This window comes from Xyrauchen texanus, chromosome 45 (assembly GCF_025860055.1).
Source record: "Xyrauchen texanus isolate HMW12.3.18 chromosome 45, RBS_HiC_50CHRs, whole genome shotgun sequence".
In the NCBI taxonomy this organism is placed as follows: Eukaryota; Metazoa; Chordata; class Actinopteri; order Cypriniformes; family Catostomidae; genus Xyrauchen; species Xyrauchen texanus.
Genome location: NC_068320.1, coordinates 5,496,028 through 5,523,502, shown reverse-complemented (window position 1 = coordinate 5,523,502; position 27,475 = coordinate 5,496,028). Strand labels below are relative to the sequence as shown.

At 40.7% G+C, this 27,475-nt stretch overlaps 1 protein-coding gene and 4 non-coding genes across 6 annotated transcripts in view; all 5 read left to right on the top strand.

Moving 5' to 3' along the window:
• Positions 1 to 27,475, top strand: part of LOC127637225 (laminin subunit beta-1-like) — an 86,215-nt gene that overhangs the window by 24,274 nt on the left and 34,466 nt on the right. For both annotated transcript variants that reach the window (XM_052118175.1, XM_052118176.1), the window contains exon 9: positions 6,264 to 6,452. In XM_052118175.1, the coding sequence (XP_051974135.1) occupies positions 6,264 to 6,452 (189 nt within the window). The remainder of the gene's footprint in view (positions 1 to 6,263; positions 6,453 to 27,475) is intronic.
• Positions 17,928 to 18,001, top strand: trnam-cau (transfer RNA methionine (anticodon CAU)). The gene has a single exon. It is a non-coding gene; the product is annotated as a tRNA-Met (tRNA).
• Positions 18,736 to 18,809, top strand: trnam-cau (transfer RNA methionine (anticodon CAU)). The gene has a single exon. It is a non-coding gene; the product is annotated as a tRNA-Met (tRNA).
• On the top strand, positions 21,788 to 21,861 carry trnam-cau (transfer RNA methionine (anticodon CAU)). The gene has a single exon. It is a non-coding gene; the product is annotated as a tRNA-Met (tRNA).
• On the top strand, positions 23,692 to 23,765 carry trnam-cau (transfer RNA methionine (anticodon CAU)). Its single transcript has one exon. It is a non-coding gene; the product is annotated as a tRNA-Met (tRNA).

Sequence of the window (27,475 nt, the reverse complement as noted above, 5' to 3'; positions counted from 1 at the left end):
TGCCAAATTGCTGATGTCGTTAGTGCGCGCACCAATGAAAAGAGACAGAAGAGTCCGAGATTCACATACAGCCAGCGTCGGTACCGCCGGTCGGACAAACCAGCTTGCTGGGAACCAACCAGAGATGACGGTCGAATCACCACAGCACACTAGGGAATTCTACATACAAATACAGAACAGGATTTAGCAAGTGAAAGTCTTAAAGTGAATCAAGGCTTTCTTGTTTAAACCAAATTGAGTAATTATGTGTGTAGAAATAACAGGCAAAGCTTTACCAATTGATGATAAATCGAGAAGTTTGATAATGATGTTAATTATCAAACAATTTGACCACAAGACAAGACAGAAGTATACAAGGCAGGGTTAACAGACAAACTTAATTTAAATTGAATTCAACTTGTTAAACTCAATTTAAATAAGCTTGTAAAGAGATGTCGAGTAGCATCTAAGATAGTAAGGATACAGTCGTAATAAAGTATCAAAGAGGGAGGGGAAAAGGAAAAAAAAATATTTATTTGGAAAAAAAATTTTTATATCAATAATAATTAATAATAATTAATCATATTAATTATTAATTATTGACATGAGAGACTTAATTCAGATTTACGTTCGAAATTTGTTTGTTTCAAACCAAATTTGAATAAGTGTAAGAAAAGTTAGAGATCAGAATTGTGTCCGATGATAATCAGATTGCTGTAAGACGGTGTCTGAAATAAAACCAACTGGACTGAGACTTAACTTTAAATTTTAATTCAAGTTTTGTTTGAAACCAATTAAATGTAATAGTCGGAGGTAGAAGAATTGTTTAACATCCAATAATATTAGCACAAGCAAAGCTTGTAACTGCAAACATGGATTGACAGTCAAAACCGCCCTGTAAATCTCCACAGGGAGAAAGGGTTTGAGAAAAAAAAAAAAAGATGACCTAAAATGAACGTCCACACGATGGCGTACTTGTGCTCGCGCACAATGACGTCATGGGGTGGGAGTAATTTGAGAACTAAATTAACTAAATATATATGACCTGTCTGCTAATGTCCACACGATGGCGTACTTGCGCACGCGCAAGATGACGTCATGGGGTGGGAGTAACTTGAGAACTAATCAAGCTTTTACAGGCTGCCCTCTATTGTTTGTTAGCAAAATAACACCCTATATTTCGGTGTGACTCAAATCTGGGCGTTTGTTACGCTGTGATTTTCTGCAAAATCACACTTATTCAATTGAGACCTCGGCGGGTCTTTTCTTTCTTTCTTTCTGGTGCTATGCTTTACATAAATGGTGTGGCAGATTCTTTTTTCCTGCACTAGAGTAAATGTGGACAACAGGAATTGTACGTCTGTCCTTCGACTCCCATACACATTAGGAATATAGCACTTATTCAAAATGTATTAGGTTTCCAGTTGATTAGCTACGTCATTGTAAACCAGGAGTTAATTTTATAACGTTATAATCTCAGGCCTTATTTAAGATGAGGGAAGGAGCATCGCTTCACTCAATCTTCTATCGCCCCGACAGAAGAACGTCGTTCTGAACAGGGGGGTTTGTAATATTAAAATATAGCGCGTCTTTACAGAAGCAATTTTAATATTATGTACTGCAGTTTACTGTGGCAATCAACAGTGGCAAAAATAAATGTAAGACATATATTTAGCCGCTGTTAAATGCTGAACTGAGAATCGGCTTTGTGCCTTTCAGTTCGGCGTGCTCGCGTACAAAATTAACAACAAAAATACACAAAATTGACAATGCATTCGTTCACAAAACAAAGCTTAAAATGTGCCCCCATCATTCTCCGCCATAATAATGTAGCGTGTGAACAGGTCAGGTTTGGGGAATGTACAATTAATATTACTGATCGAAATCAATGATTAATCATACAGTGTGACCCGAACACCCATACATGTAAAAACGCCTTAAACCTTAAAAGGAAGGCTTATATAGTCCTTTATTCTGCTTCAAGAATATATAGATAATTAAACACAACGAATTATAATTAATTAGGAATATATACTTTATGCAGACAGGCTATATTAATTTTAATAACCCCGTAATGGAACTGACCGTAGGCTACCGCAACCAGTCAGTTCGTCCGCCGAACCACTTTATTTGGAACCTAATTTATCCAATTCTCCAGAGGGGTTATTCCTAGTTATAAGCTTACTCATCAAAAGCACGTTAACTTACTTCGATAATATCAGCTCGTAGCTTAAAATCGCACATTAAAGAGGCTTTGTTTTGTAACCAACACACACAGGCAATCACGCGCATAATTGAGTTTAATACAAGGAACTAGGATATATCACTAAACTTAACAAACAAACATTTAACACAGAACAAACATAAAATAAACAAAGTAAAAACGGTAAGGAAAGTAAAGAGAGGGGTAGCAAACTTGTTACAACAGTTAAACCTTAAGAGCCATTACGGAAGTTACACACTTTAACGCATTTGAATTTAGATGAAATAATACTTGCACAATGGACCTTTCTGTGGCTGAACAAGACTGCGTGTTTATTGTGCCCTCGTTAGGTCCGTGAGATGGAGGATTTCTGTTGGGTGTTCCCGAGCGTGGGTCGCTCATGGGAGTTCAAAGCATCTTAGGAGGAACGGTTGTTGTTGCTGAGAGAGAGTCCTTTCACCCGGAGGGTATCGGATTGCTCTAGAAATGTAAAGTGTTGAGCTTTGTCCGAAGACAAATAAAAGACTGAGATAAACGGCAAATAAAATAAAAGACATGTCTGACGAAAGTAACACAAAAGAAAAGTAAAGAAAGCTTGAAGAGATACGAGGGAAGAAGCCAAGAGAGAGATTCAATGCCGGAGCCTAACTTTTAAGGCAGGGAGGTCACACCTCCTCTGGGAGGACTGGCCCAATGAGACTCCTCCGTTTTGGGCACGAGATTGTTTCTTTGTCCTGTCAAGGCTCATTTACATGTCATTTGCATAATTTATGACCGGGTCAGGATTTTGGGTTTAATCACTCAAAAGACAGTAAAAACATAGCAGAATACATTTTTAACGTAACCATATATTTATATTCAGCTAGGGCAAGTCGTAAGGTTTAATTTGATACCAAGAAACGTGTATTTGGTACACTTAAGTGAATATACACTCTTTGAGGATATATATATATATATATATATATATATATATATATATATATCCTCAGAGTTTTACTACACAACTAAACAGTCTTACTAGTTTGATATACAGCAGAAATACCAAAGCCTACGGGGATAAAAACATATTTCCTTAAACATAAGCCCTTCTGGGCTTTAAATGTGAGAAACGTGTGTGTCTCTCAACTTTTCACATTCCTTACTCATCTAAGGAGGGGGGTGCGGGGCGAGTCACATGAGTGGGGGTTTTATGACCCTTCGCAAGAATGTGTGCATTGCATTCAGAATCAATGACTTCATGATTCTCCGTCCATACCCTACAGTCACATTAAACATTAGTTCAAAAGACTTAAACTTATATCCTGTCCTCTGAGTAATACCAAAAATGTCACTGTAAATTGTAGCAACATCTCTTCCTCGACCCTTCAGATGAGGCTAATTTTTATAACAATAACCTGTGGTAGTAGATTAATTTAAACTAATACATTTATCTGGTTTAAGCCAGGTTTCAGTCAAAAAGAGCACATCCAAAATATGAAAATATGATCTGTAATAATTAAATTTACAATTAGTGCTTTGGTTGAAAGAGATCTAATGTTTAGTAGCCCTATCTTGATATGATGTTTATCTTCATTTTTTTTCCCCAAGTTTGACCTTACTACAAATGTATTTTTATGATTTATGGAGGGTTATGTGTTTGGTAGTTCGAGGAACAGACACGGTCTCTATATGATATCTAGGTGATACAGTCTCTATGTGTTGTAATTTGTGTGACGGCTCAAGGTAGCTAGCAGATGTTTGGATTAGCCAGTTTGTCTGATTCCTGACCTGGGCCCCAGTTAGTCAAATACTATCAGTATTTAGACTATGAGCCAAATTACTAGAGAGGAGAGCAATACCTTCCCTGGAGGGATGGAGTCCATCTCTCTTTAGCAGGTCAGATCTATCCCAAAAACTCTTCCAATTGTCTATAAATCCTATGCTATTCTCCAGACACCACTCAGATATCCAGCCATTCAGTGACACTAATCTACTATAATTCTCATCACCACAATGAGGAGGGAGGGAGCCAGAGCATATTACAGTGTATGACATAGTTTTTGCAAGTTCACACACCTGTTTAATATTATCTCTAGTGATCTCTGACCAGCGAAGCCGGACATCATTAGTGCCGACATGAATAACAATTTTAGAAAATCTACATTTAGCATTAGCCAGCACTTTTATCTGATGTCAGACAATCTGGTACTCAAAATGTATATAACGATTGTGACTGGAATCTCTGTTTCCACGTTCCTTACAATATAATCACCTATGACCAAGGCTCTTTCAACATGATTCTCAGTGGATGCATCACTGAGTGGGGAGAATCGATTGGAAACCCTAACAGGAACGGGAGAGTGGTGTCGCTTTGATGAGCGAGTATGCTGCCGAGACGTCACCCAAACTCCCTGCTGCTCGCTGTACTATCCACATCTGAAACAGCATCTCACTGACCTCCACTAGCATTCTGATGTGTGTCTTTAACTCATTAGCCTTCTCTGTCAGCCTGACTAATTCCTTACATTTATCACACGTAAACCCCTTACTGCTGATGGAAGAAGCTATAGTAAACATGTGGCATGTAATGCATGAATCAATAAAATGAGTTGATACCATGATTTAGTGCAATTGTTTGTTGTTGTTTGTTGTTCCTGAGCAGCGAGGGTTTGAGATCGATGTGAATCCCTCACGCACTTGTTTGTTTTTATGGTTGTTCTTGATAAGTGGTTGTAAAGGGATTCAGGGGAAGGAGGAGGAGACGAGAACCGGCTTGACAATATAAATAATAGTTTAGTGAAGAAATAAACCAAAAGACACAAACAGGATGGACATCTGCCCTTAAATATTCTCTCTCTGTCACACCACCGTCCGCAGTCTGCCTTTATCCCTCTCTGAGGCTGGATTAGCCTGATAAGGGACCGGGTTTGCAGCATCCTGGCCCCGCCCTCCGCCCTGTCACATTGGTGCTTTGAGATCGATACAATAATCTGTGTAACAGAGGAGAAAACGGGTGCATGCTGTAAAACACGCAGTAAAAACACTCACAGTTTAATCATGATAAAAAAAGAAAGCAGATGCACATGGAAGAAATGCATGCAGTTGAATCTCGATAAGAGAATAATGCAGGGGGAAACCTGATGCATGCTGAAAAATGGCAGATATTAAAGATTAAAAGCTGAAATAGATAAGCAATACTAACAAAGCTAGCAGGCTATAAACACTGACTCAAGCTAGGTGCCAGCAGCAACAGGAAGAGATGTCAACCCAAGTGTGCGACCAACAATAAACCAATATAAACCAATACTATCATAGCCCACTTTTCTCAACCTAGTCAAATATCAATGGATAAAATCAACCACATTGTTTTGCTCTGAAACTTCTGTTTCACTCAGAAATACGGATGGGCCTGCAAGAATAAGAAATGTCAGTATATTAATAACTACAGTCATGACCAACACAAAATAGGTATCGTTTTAAAGCTTAGAAGTTCTACTTCCCAATGCATGCAGTGCTTTGAAATTTGCAGAAAATCAGAAGTGTTTCATTTTGATAATTTGTTAAAAAACAATTGCCACAATTTTGGACACATGGAGTCGTTTTTGGACACTATTATTAATTATTTTGTAATGCTATAACTTTTGATTGCTTTGTCATTTCAACACAATTGTTTTCTCAGATACAGTTGATAAAATTGTGAACAAAACAAAAACAATTTTCCGGAGCCACCTTATTTACACCCAGAGATATATAATGTAAATCAGAAAAATAGTAAATTTTTGGCCATTGTGTGTGTGTGTGATTTTTCAGCAGTTTCTTAGGCTGAGAGTCTCAGAATGTATCATAATCGTTATCATCTTTCTGATATTCAAGTTTTCTTTACAATAAGAGCAAACACGAACCTCATTGTTTGTTTTTGTTTTTTTTTTTTAAGTAAAAAATTAGTTATCAGCCTTTAATTTTGTGTATGCCACTGAAACTGAAAGGAAATCTTTAAAAACACCTTCAGAGCTTAAAGAAGTAAATGCCTTGTGAATGCTGTTTTATGTGTTTAAATGTTTTGTTTTACTTTTCCACATTTCATCTGGCCTCTCTTTCTCAGAATGTGAGTGTAACCACCACTCGCATTCCTGTCACTTTGACATGGCGGTGTATCTTTCATCTGGAAATATGAGTGGAGGAGTGTGTGAGGATTGTCAACACAACACACAGGGCCAATGGTGTGAGAGCTGCAAACCCTTCTACTATCAGCACCCAGAGAGAGACATCAGAGACCCCAACATCTGTCAGTGTAAGTGTGTCTAACTTAATCAAATTTAAACTCTATCGACCGCATGCTGTTAACTACCACAGAAAATAATTTCGACCTGTGCCGCAGTTTGTAAGAACAAGCAAAAATTGTATTTACAATAATGTAATGCATCCTGGAAAACATGGAATTTAGCAATCGCAGCTTTCCAGCCATAGAAGAAAAATACCTAAATGTCCTGGAAACAATAATTTTTCCAGGAAAAAAATTTAGTATAAAAAACTATTTGATTGTTTCATATACATAAACATAATAATGATGGGGACTGCAGATAGGTGCCTAAACACAACTTAATACACATAACTACAAAAACATTTGCAGCTATAAAATGCTGAATGTCATGGAAATTTACATATTTGGGATGAAAATTAATGTTTGAATGTCTGTTGTGCTGCACTCTTCAAAATGAATGTGTGAAGCCGGGCACTCATACACCGAAAACACGCATCATTATTAGGGATGCACGATAATGGTTAAAGTGATTGTCATAATTATTTGCTCAGTTTTTATCATGATAATGAATCACTATTATTCTTTCATTTGGGACATTTTGATTATTATTATTATTATTGTAGGGCTGCACGATTTAGACCAAAAAATAAATCACTGTTGCAACTGCTTAGATGTCAATTCCAAAAGAAGAAAAAAAAAAAACACAATTCCGAGCACATCTGTTCTGCTTAAAGTACAGAATTAGAGCACGAGATGGAATTTGTGTGTATAGAGCAAAAAATGCTCTGAAACCGTACTAATACACAATATCATTGGCATCATGTGTAATACACTACAGTTCAGAGTGAAGCATAAACCAGACATATGATACTCAAACTTCTGCAGCTACGAGTTTTTCAAAAGTTAAACTGTGATAGATCAGAGGTGAACTTCAGAAGAGAGTTATAGGGAAGTTGAGATGAAAAGGGACTTCGAAAAAGCTTGTTATTTAGTCTGTCATCTGTAAAATCTATACTGAACACCTCTACCTGGATACAATTTCTGCTTGCTAGCTCAATGTTTCCCAAATGTTTATGCCATAAGCACCCCCACAGCACCATCAGAAAGGCTTCCCTCATCCTACTCCATCGACACAAAATCAAAGATGTGAACTAAAGGCAAAATATCATTTACATACAGTATATAACTATTATTTATATGTAAAGATTATTTAGGATGTTTATTCATCAATAACAACAAGAATATAACCAGGCTGAATGAGCCATTATATGCTCAATTTGAACAGACAAATTAGTTTTTCATAATTTTAGTATATATATATATATACATACACACACATACACACACAACAGTTAGTTCTGGTCCTCTAATCTGATTGGACGAGAGATGTTCCATGAGCACTGATGGTCTGACACCATCAGCACTCCGACACTTCACTGTTCTAAACTAGTGTAGGAGCAGTGCATATGTGTTAAGAGCTACTGCTTGTCTTTTTTTACATTATATATGTAAAAAATATATATATACTTTGGTGGTGACAAAAGATCATTTTTATGTGTAATATGAGCCAGTTAGGTGATGTGAAGTGAATCCGCATCAGCCAGTGTTTACATATAACAGCTCTTCGTGATTGCTTGTCTTACTACTACACTACTAAAGCTAGGAAATAGCTTTAAATGAACAACTTCAGCATTATGGCTCATCACAGCTGAGAGACAAAACAGACTGATAAATTACACAATGGGTGCTGTTTAAATTGGCGGAGGACATTGCGGTTTTTATAGTGATCGACTCGTGCACCGGCTACCGTGAAATAGGGAGAAATACCCCCACTTTGCGGGCACATGACTCTGGTTGGTAAATGATCGCTATTATGGAAATAACTTTTTTAATTAATCGCATGCATTAACTTGTTAGTTTTGAGTTAAAAAAAAGAAATAAATATATATATATATATATATATATATATATATATACACACACACATACACACACTGGTGGACAAAAGTTTGGAATAGTGTACAGATTAGCTATATTTAGATGTTTCGGAAGGAAATTGGTACTTTAATTCACCTAAGTGGCCTTCAGCTGATCACAAAGTATAGTCAGGACAATACTGATGTAAAAAAAAAAGCACCATCGTTATTTAATCTAGACAGGCCCCATTTCCAGCAGCCATCACTCCAACACCTTATCCTTGAGTAATCATGCTAAATTGCTAATTTGGTACTAGAAAATCACTTGCCATTATATTAAACACAGTTGAAAATTAAATTAAATTAAGCTCAACATTGTCTTTGTCTTTGTTTTTGAGTTGCCACGGCATGCAATAGACTGGCATTTTAGGTCAAAAATGGCAAAAAAGAAACATCTTTCTCTAGGAACTCATCAGTCAATCATTGTTTTGAGGAATAAAGGCTAAAGAATGCTTGAAATTACCAGAAAACTGAAGATGTCATACAAAGGTGTACATTACAGTCTTCAAAAACAAAGGACAACTGGTTTTAACTAGGACAGAATGAAATGTGGACTCAGGGGCGCAGGCCTTATGGGAAGATTTGCAAAGAAAAAGCCACTTTTGAAACCGAAAAACAAAAATAAAAGTTTAGAGTGGACAAAGAAACACAGACACTGGACAACAGATAATTGGAAAAGAGTGTTATGTATCTTAATCCCATTGATTTTTTGTGGGATTAGCTAGACTGTAAAGTATGTGAGAATTATTTGAAAATACCACATCTATGACAAGTGCTACAGGAAGTGTGGGGTAAATTGTCACATGAGTATCTGGACAAACTGACTGTCAGGAGGCAATCAGGCTCACTCACATCCACAACACAAAGATCACACTCACCCGAATACTAATCACCTGCACCTGTCATCAATCCATCAATCCAGCAATCACCAGCACTATTTAAGAGCACAACTCACCTCCAGTCTCTGTCAAACCTTGAACGAGGAAATATCCACTAACCTGCTCTCTGTGCATTTCAGACGATTGTTCCTGAGACTATTCCAGTCCGTTTCCTCAGTACACCCTTGTGTTACTTACCTGTTTTCCCTCGTCTAGAGACTCCTCCATCTCCCTGGCGTTCATTCTCCGCGTCCTTTTGGATTGTGATACTTACCACACTCAAGCCTGCCGTTATCTGCAAGAGAAAAGACGGTCATTCATCAGTATTATACTCACAGCGCCCGTTGATGCATCTGAACTTCCCTACTGTCCTACGAAAGCTTCATTAAAAGTTATTCTGAATCCTTCTGACCTTGTTGTCCTAGTTTGTATCCTGACACTGACAGCTAGAATGTCAAGGATCTGCAAAGCTGTCATTGCTGCATGTGGAAGATCTTTTTGATGAGAATACTTTGAAATAGTTTAAGACGTTCTGAAAATTTCCCCCAAATTGTAATAGTAGTTTTTCACATTATTAATGTTCTGACTAAAAATTGTGATCAAATAAATGGCACTTTGGTGAATAAAAGTACCAATTTCTTTCCATAAGAGCAAAATCTGTACATTATTCCAAACTTTTGGTAGGCAGTGTACACATATGTGTGTGTGTGTTAGACCTGCATGTTTATTGTTAACACACACAATTTGTACCATTTACTAGTATGTACAGTACACTGATATGTAAAATGCTAAAACAGAACTGTTTCTTGGAGAAAACTGGCAGTTCCACATTTTGTTTTTGTTGAGCTAATAGTAAAGGGAGTGGAGTGGTCCGGCTTCTTATAATTAAATGTTTTTTTTTTTTTTTTTTGACATTTTCTCCCCAATTTGGTATGCCTAATTCCCAATACTCTATAATTCCTCATGGTGGCACAGTTACTCACATCAATCCAGGTGCAGAGGAATAATCTCAGTTGCCTTCTGTGGGTATGGGGCGTGGTCGAGTATCTGTCTGCGAGAGGGAGAGAGCGGTGAGGCTCGTCACCTGGGTTGTCATTATCTCGAACTCCTGTTTCTTGTTGTAGTGATGACAGAGGGAGACCTGAAAAGCTGCACAATCATAAGAGTGGCACAGAGAGACAGCAGAGAGAGTATTGGCTGCATGTGCCCATCAGATTTTCAAGGACTTTTCTGTATTTGGCCACTAAGAGCCCTTTTTTTTAAATTTTAAAGGGGTGGGGGGACATAGGATCGCTGCCTCCCGGAAATGCCATCATGTAGTCGTCGGCCAGCTGGACGACCTCCTCCAGTGACGCGGGGTGGTGGCACTGGACACACTCGGCCATCCTCTGAGGAAACTCTGAGATAAATTGCTCCAGGATCATCAGGTCATTGATGTCCAAGGTGCATGTATTCCCTCAGCCAGCAACCATTTCTGACAGGCGTCCCGGAATTGTTGTGCAAAAGCAAATGGGCAGCCATGTCTTCCGAACAACAGAGATCTGAAGCACTGGTGGTTCCGCTATGGCCGACCCATTGCACAATGGAATTCTTCACGTCTCTGTAGTCGAGGCGGCTGGTGGCAGGAAGTTGCTGGGCTGCTAGCTGCACTTCCCTGGAGAGTAACGATAACAGGCGGGCCGCCCACTGGTCGGGTGTCCATTTCTACACCTCGACAGTCTTTTCAGATAGATCGAGATAGGACTCGGGATCGTTGTTCAGCTCCATTTTAACGAGGGTAACGCGGGATGTGGGCTCTGGGGTCGCTTCTGCAGCCCCCTATCTGTCAATCAGCCTACGGAATGCTTGCCGGTCCTCTACTTGGGCCTGGAGCAGGAGTTGGAAATGCTGTTCCTGCTCCAGATGTAACTCCATGAGGGCTTGGTGTTGGTTTTACTGGATGCTGGCGAGAGACTTGATTAATTCACCCAGCGGGTGAAGACGCCATGAATACGTTATCCTCTGATAGTCTCCCGGGTTCGGCACCAATGTTTCAAGGTTCATAATTTCTGGGCAATGGAGGAGTCAGGATGCAATGATATGTCAATGTGAGTATTTTATTACTCTTCAGTGTCATACAAAAACTTTAATAAAAAAAGTTTCTTAGTGGCCATATGCTTTGTGCACCTTTTCAGGTCTCCCTCTGCCATCACTACAACAAGAAAGAGGTGTTAGAGATTAAAGCCACAGTACTAAAATAAAGAGAGGTTAATTTGGGAAATAAATATTTATTTTTGTTCTGAAAAGATTAACATACCTTTACATTTATATATATTAGTAAATTGCATTAATGAACATGCACTGTATTTTTAAACAATAAAGTATAAACAATACTTTTAGGCATTACACAAGGGGTCGTGCTTGTGAGTCTCACCAACACATGAATGTTTAAAACTTTCTAGAGATAATTTTCAGCAGAAAGTGTGGGTGCGATTGCAAAGCTTGAAGTCAATGACAGTTTTGATTTCCTTTCTTCTGAATTTGTCATATAGCTACTCCTAATGTACAATGTTTGAAATGAACACCCGCCATATGTGGATTTTTCATGCAGAGTATTTTTCATTAAGACTTCTCGGAGTGATATATTACAAGAAATGCGATGAGACTCAATCCAGTTTGTGAGGTCCTCGTCCAAATATATTTCATGCGCGAGTAATTTTGCTCATCTACCCGCAACGGGTGGGTGTCCAGTTAGACGACTCTGAGTGACACATGACAACAAATGCTGTTTGTCACAAAGAAGAAACATACTTTATTATATTTTTAAGAACAGACAAAAGAAAATTCGTCAGTGTTCGTGTCTGATTTGCTGTTTGTTCAGACCCTGTCTCAGCCCATTTAAAGAGTATCACTCCTTTTTCAGTTTCATTAAATGAAAACTGTTTGGAAAAATAACGTTGTCCATGAGATTGTGGCACATGATCTCCTATCATCTCGTGAGGTGCTGCGAGTTTCGCCTTATTTCCAGGGAGCAGTTTGCTCTTACACATTGTGAATGCAACCCTGCAGTTTGAGTAATATATACAGGCATCTTTGTATTAAAGAAACAAAGATGAATATGATTAAATCATAAAGAAATACAAGACACGTTCACCTTGAACCTAAAATTGTGTTCTATTTTCTTTTCTTTAGGCAGCATTAACTGTATTAACAAATGCAATACAAACACATTCGATAAGAACACACATTTGGCAGAATTGTTTGGGAACACCAGGGAGGCTTATTTATTATGATGATTATTATAATAATCTTTACAGCCATAATTGTCTTTAGTTCTTAATTTGCACCTGTTGCCGCATACTGATACATGTGTGATGGCTAATGCTGCTTTTGAAGACGTAAATGTTTGGATTTAGGAAGGTGGTTATATAGAAGATTCTTTAATTACTTTGTTATTTTAATTGCTTTTTTCATTTTGTTTAAAGTGCAATTTGAATTTAGAAATGTCTTTTGTTTAAGTTTTTCGTGTTTCAATAAATTAATGTAATTTTTAAAGTAAAATCAATCAAGCAAAAATATTCACCATATAATCGTATATGGCGATATTTTAAATGGATTATCATAAAAATATTTTTTAAATATCACCCAACCCAAAAGCGTAGTAAAAGTTTTTATGAACAATTGTAAAATGAAGTAATTTCATGGAGACCGGCACAAACTCAATCCATATTGCAACATGTTACCTATAAATGTTTGCATATTTGTTTGTTTTTGAGTAGTCTATGGGCAATATAAACCTTTTATTTTATTGAAAAACCTTGTTTGTGAAAATAGTAAATTATTTGTTTGTGGTATGGCTCTTTAAAAAAATAACCAAAATTGTTTGGTACATTAACCACATTTTTTAAATTGGCTCCTTAGTGAAAAAAGGTTCCCGACCCCTGCGTAATACGAAGGTAAAATGAAAAGAAAATGCCATCGAAACTATTCTGAAGACAGTCAGTTCTCTTCAGTGATACATTTATATAAAATAGTCATAAAGATATTGCATTCAAGGATTTGTACTGGATTTCGTAATGACTCATTCTGTATATTTTATACTACTTGTCATGTTTTAAGTAAAGTGTTGTGATTGCAAAACTGCCTGTTATGTTTTTATATTGCCAACAAATGGTTATGGTACATTGCTGACTGTTGAGAAGGTTTAGAAAAGGCACACACACATTTAGAGTCAATGTCGAGTCATTTCAAACTTGTTGTGCTACAAAACATGAGATTAGATCATGAATAATTTTAATTTACTGACAACCCTCAAACATTTGAACAGTAATTTTACATGTTAATCTTTCTGGATAATGAAATTATTTACTTACTGTAACACAGTTGAAGGATGGGCAAGGAGGAGGCGAGAACCGGCTTGTCAACATAAATTATATTTTAATGGGAAACTTAAACTCAAAACACATAAACAAACACACATGACGGACATGCCCATAATTCTCTCTCTCTCTCGAACCATCGTCACCGGCCGCCTTTATCCCTCGCGCGCCTCATCAGGCCGATTGGGGACCGGGCGCGCGATATTCTGATCGACACTTACCTTTCCTTGTGGTTTTTGAAATGTCTGATGAAATTTGAGGTTTCGGTGGTTGTATCCGATATATTTGCGTTGTATATTTTCATACTTTTTTATTCACACAATCCAATCTTAAATCTTTATATCCAAAGGAGATTATTTTGGGAACTCGACAATCTGTCATTTTGGTGGGTTGTGAGTGCAGGGTTAACTGCGCAGATGCAGATCAGTGGTGCTGGTGGGCTTACATTTTTGCATATTAATTAATTGATGTTGCAATATTTTTTAAACGCATTTCATTACTGTTTAAAATTCAAGTCATTATTGAGTCATTCAGTTCAAGTCAAGTCAAGTCTCGAGTCACTGGTTCTCAAGTCAAAGTCAAGTCAAGTAATTTTCTTAATTTTGTCCTTAAAGTCCTTAAATTTGCGACTCGAGTCAAGTCATGTAACTCGAGTCCCCCACCTCTGCATCATGACCTCTCATTTGATTTTGCTTAAATACTATACTATACAAATACTATACCCGTTGGGCAATGTCCTGGACATCTCTGTGAAAATTGAACGGAAACTCCTATGAACGAAAATTGCTATGGAGCAATTTTACTGGAGAGATTAAAGGGGTCATAAAATGGAGAATAAGATTTTACTTGATATTTAGACATATAAGAGGCATCTGTACTATATGACACTGTAAATTACCACCCTGCTGAAACATCTTGTTATGAAATCTGTGGCAAACAACTTTCTTCAATTAAATGAGGATAAGTCAGAGTTTATTGTTTTTGGTCAAAGGGGATGTGAGGTAAATTTAGAAAGAAATTTGTCACTGCTTCCATGGAAAAAACCTGGGTGTTATATTTGACTCTGAGCTCAAGTTTGATCGACAAATAAATGCTGTTGTTAAAAATATTTTTTTCCATCTTAGAACTATAGCAAAGTTGAAGTCCATCCTTTCTTTTGATGATTTGGAGAAGGTTGTGCATGCTTTTGTGTCTTCTCGATTGGACTATTGTAATGCTTTGTATCTGGGTGTGAATCAGGCCTCTCTCTCTCACCTGCAGCTGGTCCAAAATTCAGCTGCTAGGCTTTTAACTGGAACCAGAAAAAGAGACCATATCACCCCAGTATTGATTTCACTACATTGGTTACCGATCCAATACAGAATCAAGTACAAAGTATTGATGTATGTATTTAAGGCTCTTCATGGTCTTGCACCTGAGTACATCTCTGCCTTAATAAGTTTGAATCAACCTTCAAGGTCTCTCCGCTCTGGTGATCAGCTGTGTCTGTCAGTTCCTCGATCTCGCCTAAAAACTAAAGGTGATAGAGCTTTTGTGGTGGCAGCCCCTAGACTTTGGAATGAGCTTCCATTGGTCATAAAATCATCTCCGTCTCTATTCTCTTTCCAGGGGGCCTTAAAAACATATCTATTTTCCCTAGCTTTTAATTAATTGCATTATAAATTGTACTAGGTAAATTTTATCTTATTCTTGTTTTATAGGTTTTAAATGTCTTTTGCATTCTTAAGCTGTATTTATGTGATTTTATAAATTTTTTATTACTCCATGTAAAGCACTTTGGTACCCAGTGTGGTTTTTGAAAGTGCTCTATAAATAAAATTGAGTTGAGTTGAGTATGAAATCTGTGTGTTTGTGACATCACATCACTGAAAAAAATTGATGTCTGTCAGCGGCGCCGAGCTACGAATCTGGAGGCTGCTCAAATTTCTACCGTGCCACGGAGCACAACTCGCATAGTTTTCCCTTGGCAGAGTTGCCTTTACCTCTGCGAGGTGTGGATGCAGACATTGTTGTGTGCATGGATTTGGAGAAACTGCACCAGGGATCCCAGCATTAGGAATAAATGTGCCATAGTCCTGTCACTCTGTCTGTCTGGGTTTGTGTCTGACAGGACTGTGACATCATCATCCCATGTCTGTCTTCTGTTTCGTTGTCTGTTTTTGTGTGAGCGTGGTTTTGGATGTATTCCCTGCTGTGCACTCATCAGTCCATCTTTAATTTAATTTTGGGAGTATGGTGTCTGGACCAAGACTTCCTGTCTGTTTCGGATTCGGTCTGTGTTGGGATCCGGACACTCGTGCTCCATGTCTGTCTGTTATTGACGTGGGTGCATCGCACTTATGTCATCTTGGCAGCATGCACTTGTGTCAATAGTTTGTCTGGCTCTCGGGAATGCGGGTTTGCCTCATGTCACGCTCGCGTTGCGCGCCCGGGTCATGAGATGTTTGTCAGGATTCTTTGGTGTGAGAATGCGTGGCATTGCTTTGTTTGCAGTTGATACGCATTCTTTGGTCTTGTTTGTCGGTTTCACACCGATTCTTTGGTGTGAGAATGCGTGGCATTGCTTTGTTTGCAGTTGATACGCATTCTTTGGCCTTGTTTGTCGGTTGGCATGTGCGTGTATATTGAATTATTGTCTTGGGGATGTGCACTCGTGCCATTCGGGTGTTTTATTGTCTTGTGAAGCACATGAAGGGCCGGCCCGACCCAATAAACAACCTAAACATTTATTTAGGACCCCGTGATTGGTTCGGGGCCCCACCCACCACCCCCATTTATTTAATTTTTTGCCCATCAATTACTCTAATCAACAAAACACACAACCATATCAATGAAACGTAGAATGTTTCATTTCGTATATTTTTTTCTAAATTAACTAGAATTTTCTAGAAACCTGTAGGGCCCCATACACTATTTTTGTTTAGGGCCCCCAAAACCCTAGGTCCGGCCCTAGGCACGTGGCTTTGTTTTGTTTCTGTATGGCCACGTGTCTCTCTGTCTTACGTCATACCCCACCTCCTTGTTTGCTTATTATTAGTTAATATTCCTCACCTGTCCCCTGTTAACATGTTTGATTTCTCTCCTTATTTTAGTCTACTCGTATTTGTCAGTTCGTCTTGTTTTCCAGTCGGTCTTGAATCTTCCTGTTGATCTAGTCTTGTAGGTCTGTTGGTCAGTTCATGTTATTCCCTGTTCCTGTGTGGTCAGTCCTGTTCCCCGTGCCCCAGTCTGGATTAATTACTTTTGGCCCTTATGGCCCAGTTTGTGTTTGTTTTAACCCCTTGTGTGAGTTTTGTTTTTTACACGTTTTCTTACATTAATAAATCCTTTGTTTTTCATTCTGCATTTGGGTCCTGAGCATCTCATTCCCTACTCTCTGTCAACATGTATTTTTATAGACATGCCTGATCATGATTATTTGTTTGTTCAACACATTTTACAGCTGACTCTTTTGTGAATCACTCACAATATGCTGCAGGCTTTTCAATGTTTCTTTTATTGAAAGATGTGGCAGTGTAAACTCTATTGCACCATGAAGTAAATCATTACATAAATCATTTATTTCTTATCTTTCATTTATGTGTTTGTAATAAAGAGTAAGCCATTGTTTATCAAAATGAGATTTATTGCCAAGTATGCTTACACACTCACAAGGAATTTGTCATGGTGACAGAGTCTTCCAGTGCAAAGAACTAAGTAATCTCTGATCAGGACACCCACACCAAGCATATCATTAATACATTGCTGCTTATCAAATCAATACATAAATGTATGAAGAATTTTTGAGTTGAATACTTTTATTATGTGTGAAGAAAGCGGAGTGAAATAAAAAATATTGCAGTGTAGTAATTTACAAATATACACAGCGGGGGTGTGGATTCTGTTTTTTATATGCAATTGGGAAGTTACAGTGGGGTATGGGCTACTATGGTGCGTGTTCCTAATTTAATGGACGTGTTGTCCATTGCACAACTGGCACACCACAAACTAATTCGCTGCTTCCAGAGTGGAGGGGTGCCCATTAATGTGGAGTGTTTGAAATGTGCCACTTTCCTGAGTGTCATGAAAAGTGTGGAAAGAATGATAACTACTTAACTTTTCGGGGCTCCAGTATAATTGCAGCACATTGCCTTTACCTGGAAAGTAGAAATTGTGACAACCACAATGCAGCAGTCTTAGACCGCTCAGCCAACCTGGCACATAAGAATGAAGTAATTTGCCCCTTTTGAGCCATACTGAAGGACAGTGAGCTATAAGCTAAAGGTTTCTCTGCTAAACACGTTTCTGCAAGGTGCCTCGTTGGCGCAGTTAGGCAGCGCGTCAGTCTCATAATCTGAAGGTCGTGAGTTCGAGCCTCACACGGGGCAGAGTGAAGCTTTTTAGTTTGGACAAAGGAGACACTTTTTTCTCACAACACACCATTTTTTCCAAGCATCTTCGGATCATCTGGAGGGCTGAAATGTATCAGGCCCTCCCTGGTGGTCTAACTGTTAGGATTCTGTGCTCTCACTGCTGCAATCTGGCTTTGATTCCCATTCAGGGGAAAAAAAATGTCCACGCTAAATACTGGCATCTTCGACACACAGTTGAGTTTGAGGGAAAGGCAATTAGTGCCTCCACGAGTCAAAAAACAAGATCCTTCTAGACATAATCAAAACAGCATCCTAAGGACAAACAGTGGACTGTCTAGAGTACTCCACTCTACTTTCTGAGTTACAGTGGGGTATGGGCTACTATGGTGTGTGTTCCTAATTTAATGGATGTGTTTTCCGTTGCACAACTGGCCCACCACAAACTAATATGCTGCTTCCAGAGTGGAGGGGTGCCCATTGATGTGGAATGTTTGAAATGTGCCACTTTCCTGAGTGTCATGAAAAGTGTGGAAAGAATGATAACTACTTCACTTTTTGGGGCTCCAGGATAATTGCAGCACATTGCCTTTACCTGGAAAGGAGAAATTGTGACAACCACAATGCAGCAGTCTTAGACCGCTCAGCCAACCTGGCACCTAAGAATGAAATAATTTGCCCCTTCTGAGCCATACTGAAGGACAGTGAGCTATAAGCTAAAGGTTTCACTGCTCAAACTATTTCTGCAAGGTGCCTCGTTGGCGCAGTTAGGCAGCGCGTCAGTCTCATAATCTGAAGGTTGTGAGTTTGAGCCTCACATGGGGCAGAGTGAAGATTATTAGTTTGGTCAAAGGAGAAACTTGTTTCTCACAACAGAGCATTTTTGACAAGCATCTTCGGATCCTCTGGAGGGCTGAAATGTATCAGGACCTACCTGGTGGTCTAACTGTTAGGATTCTTTGCTCTCACTGCTGCAATCTGGCTTTGATTCCCATTCAGGGTAAAAAAAAAAATGTCCAAGCTAAAAGCTGGCATCTACGACAAACAGTTAAGATTGAGGGAAAGTCAAGTAGTGCCTCGATGAGGCAAAAAACAAGTTCCTTCTAGACATAATCAAAACAGCATTCAAAGGACAAACAGTGGACTGTCTAGAGTACTCCACTCTACCTTCTGAGTTACAGTGGGGCATGAGCTACTATGGTGCGTGTTCCTAATTTACCCAGCTACCGGTTATACTAGATTGGTCATATATAGTGCCATGACTGACAAAAAATGTATCCTTTTGAACCAGCCAGGAGTCAAACCTAGAATCTTCTGATCTGTAGTCAGACGTGTTGCACATTGCACCACTGGCCCACCACAAACTAATTTGCTGCTTCCAGAGTGGAGGGGTGCCCATTGATGTAGAGAATTTGAAATATGCCACTTTCCTGAGTGTCATGAAAAGTGTGGAAAGAATGATAACTACTTCACTTTTCAGGGCTCCAGGATAATTGCAGCACATTGCCTTTACCTGGAAAGGAGAAATTGTGACAACCACAATACAGCAGTCTTAGACCACTCAGCCAACCTGGCACATAAGAATGAAATAATTTGCCCATTTCGAGCCATACTGATGGACAGTGAGCTATAAGCTAAAGGTTTCTCTGCTAAACAGGTTTCTACAACATGCCTCGTTGGTGCAGTTAGGCAGCGTGTCAGTCTCATAACCTGAAGGTTGTGAGTTCGAGCCTCACATGGGGCAGAGTGGAGCATTTTAGTTTGGACAAAGGAGACACTTTTTTCTCACAACACACCATTTTTTCCAAGCATCTTCAGATCATCTGGAGGGCTGAAATGTATCAGGCCCTCCCTGGTGGTCTAACTGTTAGGATTCTTTGCTCTCACTACTGCAATCTGGCTTTGTTTCCCATTCAGGGAAAAAAAAAATGTCCAATCTAAAAGCCGGCATCTACGACACACAGTTGAGTTTGAGGGAAAATCAAGTAGTGCCTCCATGAGGCAAAAAACAAGTTCCTTCTAGACATAATCAAAACAGCATCCTAAGGACAAACAGTGGACTGTCTAGAGTACTCCATTCTACCTTCTGAGTTACAGTGGGGCATGGGCTACTATGGTGCATGTTCCTAATTTACCCAGCTACCGGTTATGCTAGATTGGTCATATACACTCACCTAAAGGATTATTAGGAACACATACTAATACTGTGTTTGACCCCCTTTCGCCTTCAGAACTGCCTTAATTCTACGTGGCATTGATTCAACAAGGTGCTGAAAGCATTCTTTAGAAATGTTGGCCCATATTGATAGGATAGCATCTTGCAGTTGATGGAGATTTGTGGGATGCACATCCAGGACACGAAGCTCCCGTTCCACCACATCCCAAAGATGCTCTATTGGGTTGAGATCTGGTGACTGTGGGGGCCATTTTAGTACAGTGAACTCATTGTCATGTTCAAGAAACCAATATGAAATGATTCGAGCTTTGTGACATGGTGCATTATCCTGCTGGAAGTAGCCATCAGAGGATGGGTACATGGTGGCCATAAAGGGATGGACATGGTCAGAAACAATGCTCAGGTAGGCCGTGGCATTTAAACGATGCCCAATTGGCACTAAGGGGCCTAAAGTGTGCCAAGAAAACATCCCCCACACCATTACACCACCACCACCAGCCTGCACAGTGGTAACAAGGCATGATGGATCCATGTTCTCATTCTGTTTACGCCAAATTCTGACTCTACCATCTGAATGTCTCAACAGAAATCGAGACTCATCCGACCAGGCAACATTTTTCCAGTCTTCAACTGCCCAATTTTGGTGAGCTCTTGCAAATTGTAGCCTCTTTTTCCTATTTGTAGTGGAGATGAGTGGTACCCGGTGGGGTCTTCTGCTGTTGTAGCCCATCCGCCTCAAGGTTGTGCGTGTTGTGGCTTCACAAATGCTTTGCTGCATACCTCGGTTGTAACGAGTGGTTATTTCAGGCAAAGTTGCTCTTCTATCAGCTTGAATCATTTGGCCCATTCTCCTCTGACCTCTAGCATCAACAAGGCATTTTCGCCCACAGGACTGCCGCATACTGGATGTTTTTCCCTTTTCACACCATTCTTTGTAAACCCTAGAAATGGTTGTGTGTGAAAATCCCAGTAATTGAGCAGATTGTGAAATACTCAGACCGGCCCATCTGGCACCAACAACCATGCCACACTCAAAATTGCTTAAATCACCTTTCTTTCCCATTCTGACATTCAGTTTGGAGTTCAGGAGATTGTCTTGACCAGGACCACACCCCTAAATGCATTGAAGCAACTGCCATGTGATTGGTTGATTAGATAATTGCATTAATGAGAAATTTAACAGGTGTTGCTAATAATCCTTTAGGTGAGTGTATAGTGCCATGACTGACAAAATATTGATCCTGCTGAACCAGCCAGGAGTCGATCCTAGAATCTTCTGATCTGTAGTCAGACGTATTGTCCATTGCACCACTGACTGACCACAAGCTAATTTTCTGCTTCCAGAGTGGAGGGGTGCCCATTGATGTGGAGTGTTTGAAATGTGCCACTTTCCTGAGCGTCATGAAAAGTGTGGAAAGGATGATAACTACTTGACTTTTTGGGGCTCCAGGATAATTGCAGCACATTGTCTTTACCTGGAACGGAGAAATTGTGACAACCACAATGCAGCAGTCTTAGACCGCTCAGCCAACCTGGCACATAAGAATGAAATAATTTGCCCTTTCGAGCCATACTGAAGGAGAGTGAGCTAGCTAAAGGTTTCTCTGCTAAACAGGTTTCTGCAACGTGCCTCGTTGGCGCAGTTAGGCAGCGCGTCAGTCTCATAATCTGAAGGTCGTGAGTTCGAGCCTCACACGGGGCAGAGTGAAGCTTTTTAGTTTGGTCAAAGGAGAAACTTGTTTCTCACAACAGAACATTTTTTACAAGCAACTTCGGATCCTCTGGAGGGCTGAAATGTATCAGGACCTACCTGGTGGTCTAACTGAAAATCAAAACAGCTTCCTAAGGACAAACAGTGGACTGTCTAGAGTACTCCACTCTACTTTCTGAGTTACAGTGGGGTATGGGCTACTATGGTGCGTGTTCCTAATTTAATGGACGTGTTTTCCATTGCACAACTGGCCCACCACAAACTAATATGCTGCTTCCAGAGTGGAGGGGTGCCTATTGATTTGGAATGCTCTCACTGCTGCAATCTGGCTTTGATTCCCATTCAGGGTAAAAAAAAAATGTCCAAGCTAAAAGATGGCATCTACGACACACAGTTGAGTTTGAGGGAAAGCAAGTAGTGCCTCCATGAGGCAAAAAACAAGTTCCTTCTAGACATAATCAAAACAGCATCCTAAGGACAAACAGTGGACTGTCTAGAGTACTCCACTCTACCTTCTGAATTACAGTGGGGCATGGGCTACTATGGTGCGTGTTCCTAATTTACCCAGCTACCGGTTATACTAGATTGGTCATATATAGTGCCATGACTGACAAAAAATGTATCCTGCTGAACCAGCCAGGAGTCAATCCAAGAATCTTCTGATCTGCAGTCAGACATGTTGTCCATTGCACCACTTGCCGACCACAAACTAATTTGCTGCTTCCAGAGTGGAGGGGTGCCCTTTGATGTGGAGTGTTTGAAATGTGCCACTTTCCTGAGTGTCATGAAAAGTGTTGAAAGAATGATAACTACTTCACTTTTGGGGCTCCAGAATAATTGCAGCACATTGCCTTTACCTGGAAAGGAGAAATTGTGACAACCACAATGCAGCAGTCTTAAACCGCTCAGCCAACCTGGCATATAAGAATGAAATAATTTGCCTCTTTCAAACCATACTGAAGGACAGTGAGCTATAAGCTAAAGGTTTCACTAATAAACGGGTTTCTGCAACGTGCCTCGTTGGTGCAGTTAGGCAGCGTGTCAGTCTCATAATCTGAAGGTTGTGAGTTTGAGCCTCACACGGGTCAGAGTGAAGCTTTTTAGTTTGGACAAAGGAGACCCTTTTTTTCACAACACAGCATTTTTCCAAGCATCTTTGGATCCTATGGAGGGCTGAAATGTATCAGGCCCTCCCTGGTGTTCTAACTGTTAGGATTCTTTGCTCTCACTGCTGCAATCTGGCTTTGATTCCCATTCAGGGTAAAAAAAAATGTCCACTCTAAAAGCTGGCATCTACGACACACAGTTGAGTTTGAGGGAAAGTCAAGTAGTGCCTCCATGAGTCAAAAAACAAGTTCCTTCTAGACATAATCAAAACAGCATCCTAAGGACAAACAGTGGACTGTCTAGAGTACTCCACTCTACCTTCTGAGTTACAGTGGGGTATGGGCTACTATGGTGCGTGTTCCTAATGTAATGGACGTGTTGTCCATTGCACCACTGGCCCACCACAAACTAATTTGCTGCTTCCAGAGTGGAGGGGTGCCCATTTATGTGGAGTGTTTGAAATGTGCCACTTTCCTGAGTGTCATGAAAAGTGTGGAAAGAATGATAACTACTTCACTTTTCGGGGCTCCAGGATAATTGCAGCACATTGCCTTTACATGGAAATGAGAAATTGTGACAACCACAATGCAGCAGTCTTAGACCGCTCAGCCAACCTGGCACATAAGAATGAAATAATTTGCCCCTTTCGAGCCATACTGAAGGACAGTGAGCTATATGCTATAGGTTTCACTGCTAAACAGGTTTCTGCAACATGCCTCCTTGGCGCAGTTAGGCAGCATGTCAGTCTCATAAACTGAAGGTCGTGAGTTCGAGCCTCACATGGGGCAGAGTAAAGCTTTTTATTTTGGACAAAGGAGACACTTTTTTCTCACAACACAGCATTTTTGCCAAGCATCTTCAGATCCTCTGGATGGCTGAAATGTATCAGGTGGTCTAACTGTTCTTAAAATGTCCAAGCGAAAAGCTGGCATCTACGACATACACCCAGATAGCAATGAGTCGGCGGGCCGCTGGCGGTGCTCCGGAGGCAGTAGTAGCGGCAGAATGGCGTTATCGCAAACACGTTTGACGGTGCACTGGCGGCGGCAGCCGCTTTTTAAAAGCAGCAGCCGCCTTCCTACTGCCTTCGCTTTTTCTGAGCGATCTGCCGCCCTTTATTGTATATATGTATATATATATATATATATATATATATATATATATATATATATATATATATATATATATATATATATATATATATATATATATATTTAATATTTATAGCATGCAGTTTATCAAGAATAATGACTGATCAAACCAGACAAATTTCCATTTGCCGTTTTAATTCCACATTTCAAAGTACAGTAACTGTCATTGAAACAAGATGTCAGATCACTGAAATATAAATAACAGAAAAACACAAACACACACACACACACACACTAAAGAACATGCAGGTTTCCAATTAAATTTTGGTAAAAAAAAAAAAAAAAAAAAAAAAAACATTTGTAAAAACCACTGTTGTAACACTTACAATAATTATTAATAATATAAAGAGGTCAGCTCTGGGATGAAAAGAATTACCAGTAAACATAAGCAATGAGGATAAAAAAAGAGCAATTTCCACAGTGAACAGTGTGGATTGGGTGAGTGTAGTCTGACACTTTTAGCAGGCTTTTTTAGGGGTCCTTATGTTACTGACTGCAGGATAAAGAAAGGGTTCCAGTTGTCAGTGATGCTGGGGTGTTAATAGTCAGCCTAGGTTTAAGGGGTCGGCTGTGGGTCCCTCTCAGCTGTGTGGCGCCTTTTTCCACCTTCACGTTCAGATGCTCCTTTCAGGAAACGTGTAACGTTAACCTGGATTGCCTCATCAGTGGCATCCTGGGTTGCCGGGTTCTTCCGGATGGCTCCTGTAGAAAATAAAGATCTGTCATTCCATTTGAATGGCATAAGGTCATACACATCTACTTAAATATAAAAAAAATATCCAACTTACTTTGAACAATGGTCTTCAGGAACATGTCTCTAAAACATGCTTTATCCCCTACACCAGTCCAGGTTGTATTGATGGAAAGGTGATTAGAGAACATACTCTGAAGCATTCGCCACACGGTTGTCTTTAGGTCCCTCCCACATTTGATTGCCAAAAACCGAAGCTGAAAATACAAAAAAAAAAGTGTTATAAATTAAATTTCTCTGATGCTTCTCATAAATTTTAAATGTGACAGGCTGTGGATTCAGCCTGTAGAATATGCAGTGTACAATCTTAATTTTACTTTTTAGATTACCCTATGGCGTTATAAACGAAATCAGCACACTTACAAATCATTGCTGGAGCTCTTTATCCTGCCTCAAACTGTTGTCATGCAATGCCAAATCTTCCTGGGTGTTTTAAACCATTTTTAAAGTTTTAAAGGAGAAGCAGCCTAAAACCAAGTGTTTCTGACAGAGGGTCAGAACGTGGATGGAAAAAAGTCATGTTTTACAAAACGTTTTTAGTGCAAAAAAATGTCTAGGTTACGGATGTAACCTCTCTTCCCTGATGGATGGAACGAGAAGTTGTGTCAGAGAAGCAACACTAGGGGTCTCTCTTGAGCACCGAATATACCTCTGATCTATGAAAAAATGCCAATGAGAAGTTGGCAGCTAGTATTTGCATACCCCGCCCCCGGACATACGGGTATAAAGGCGAGGAAATACTATGAGTTCATTCAGGATTTTTCTGAGGAGCCGGATATGGTCAGCGACGTGGCCGGGAAGACACAACGTCTCGTTCCCTCCATCAGGGAATGGAGGTTACATCCAAAACCTAGACATTCCCCGTCTGTCGCTCTCTTCGACATTGTGTCGGAGAAGCAACACTAGGGGTCCAATTTAAATCACGCCATGCGCTGAGCCGTGTACGTGTTCTGCTGACACAGGAGCGGGCAGGTATTTTACGTGCCAAGGCGACCAGCTGTGTCAGACTGCACGTACCCTTCCCCAATGCCCCCAAAAAGTCGTCGGAGTCCTTCTGGTTACCCTAGACAGGGGAACAAGGCGACGCTTGCCAACCTGGGAATAGGCCAAGCCTGGCTGGGCCTCTTTTCTCTCTATGTTTCTCGCATATAGCAATGAACGGCCAGGGCCCTTACATGCATCAAGGGAAGGGGGTCTTACCCAGTTTCCTATTCTTTCAGGGGGAAAAGACCCTGCGGAGACCACACCTGCCTGGAAAGGGAGGTTAGAGTGGTGAATACGTCACGTGTTTTTGGGCGACACGTGGAAAGTGGCGTGGTGGTAGATCCCGCCTCAGGAGGGGGGAGATGCTACAACACGGCGACCGGAGGGCAGCCGGGGACTGCCTAAGGAAAACGCGGGTCCACTTTTGTAAGGGGACCGTATCGTGGAAAATACACACAGGGGGAGTCCGTGTAGGAGTCCTCACCCTGTGGAGCACCTATTCCAGTAAGAGGTAGATTGAGTACCCGCAGTGGATTGGGTCGGCAAGTTCCTCCGCTGAACAGTGGACCCACGAGGGCTAGGGAGGAATTGTCCAGGGATCCGAGGAGTGGGATCTCCTGGGAGAAAAAACGCACAATTTTACCTCAACCTAGGGAAAGGGCGCTATATGCAAGCGATTCACCCGGCCAGCCCATCGGCTTGTTACCGAGTTCTACTGTTTCGGACCTGAGAAAACACGGGATGATACTGACTCAACCCTGAGATTGTAATATCTCGTAAAGGTATTGGGTGTCGCCCAACCCGCTGCTCTACATATGTCTGCCAGGGAGGTTCCCCTGGCCAGTGCCCACGAGGACGCAACACTCCTTGTTGAGTGAGCTCGGACCCGCAATGGGGGGGGCACGACCTGGGTGTGATAGGCCAATGAAATGGCGTCCACTGCCCAGTGGTAAAGCCTCTGTTTGGTGACAGCGTTTCCTTTCCGCTGTCCCCCAAAGCATACAAAGAGCTGCTCAGAACATCTAAAGCTCTGCGTGCGATCCAGGTAGGTACGCAAAGCACGTACCGAGCACAGCAAGGAGGGGGCTGGGTCTGCCTCCTCCCGGGGCAGCGCTTGCAGTTTCACTACCTGGTCTCTAAAGGGTGTGGTAGGAACCTTGGGCACGTAGCCCGGTCTTAGGGTCACGTATGTGTCTGCCGCTCCGAACTCCAGGCAAGTGTCACTGACAGAGATCGCTTGCAGGTCCCCAACCCTCTTGATGGAAGCGAACAGCAGGGCAGTCTTAAGAGAGAGGGCCCTGAGTCCAACTGATTCTAGCGGCTCAAAGGGAGGTCTCTGGAGGCCCACGAGGACTACCGAGAGGTCCCAGGAGGGGAACAGGCTTGGCCGGGAGGGATTTAACCTCCGGGCACCTCTTAGGAACCTGATGATTAAGTTGTGCTTACCCAGGGACTTGCCATCTACTGCATCGTGGTGGGCCGCGATAGCAGCGACATACACCTTTAGGGTGGAAGGGGACAGCCTCCTGACCTAACTGCGCACCTTTGTGGATCTTCGGCTCGGGAAGAACACCGATTTGCAAACAAGCGCCACTTCAGTGCATAGAGATGC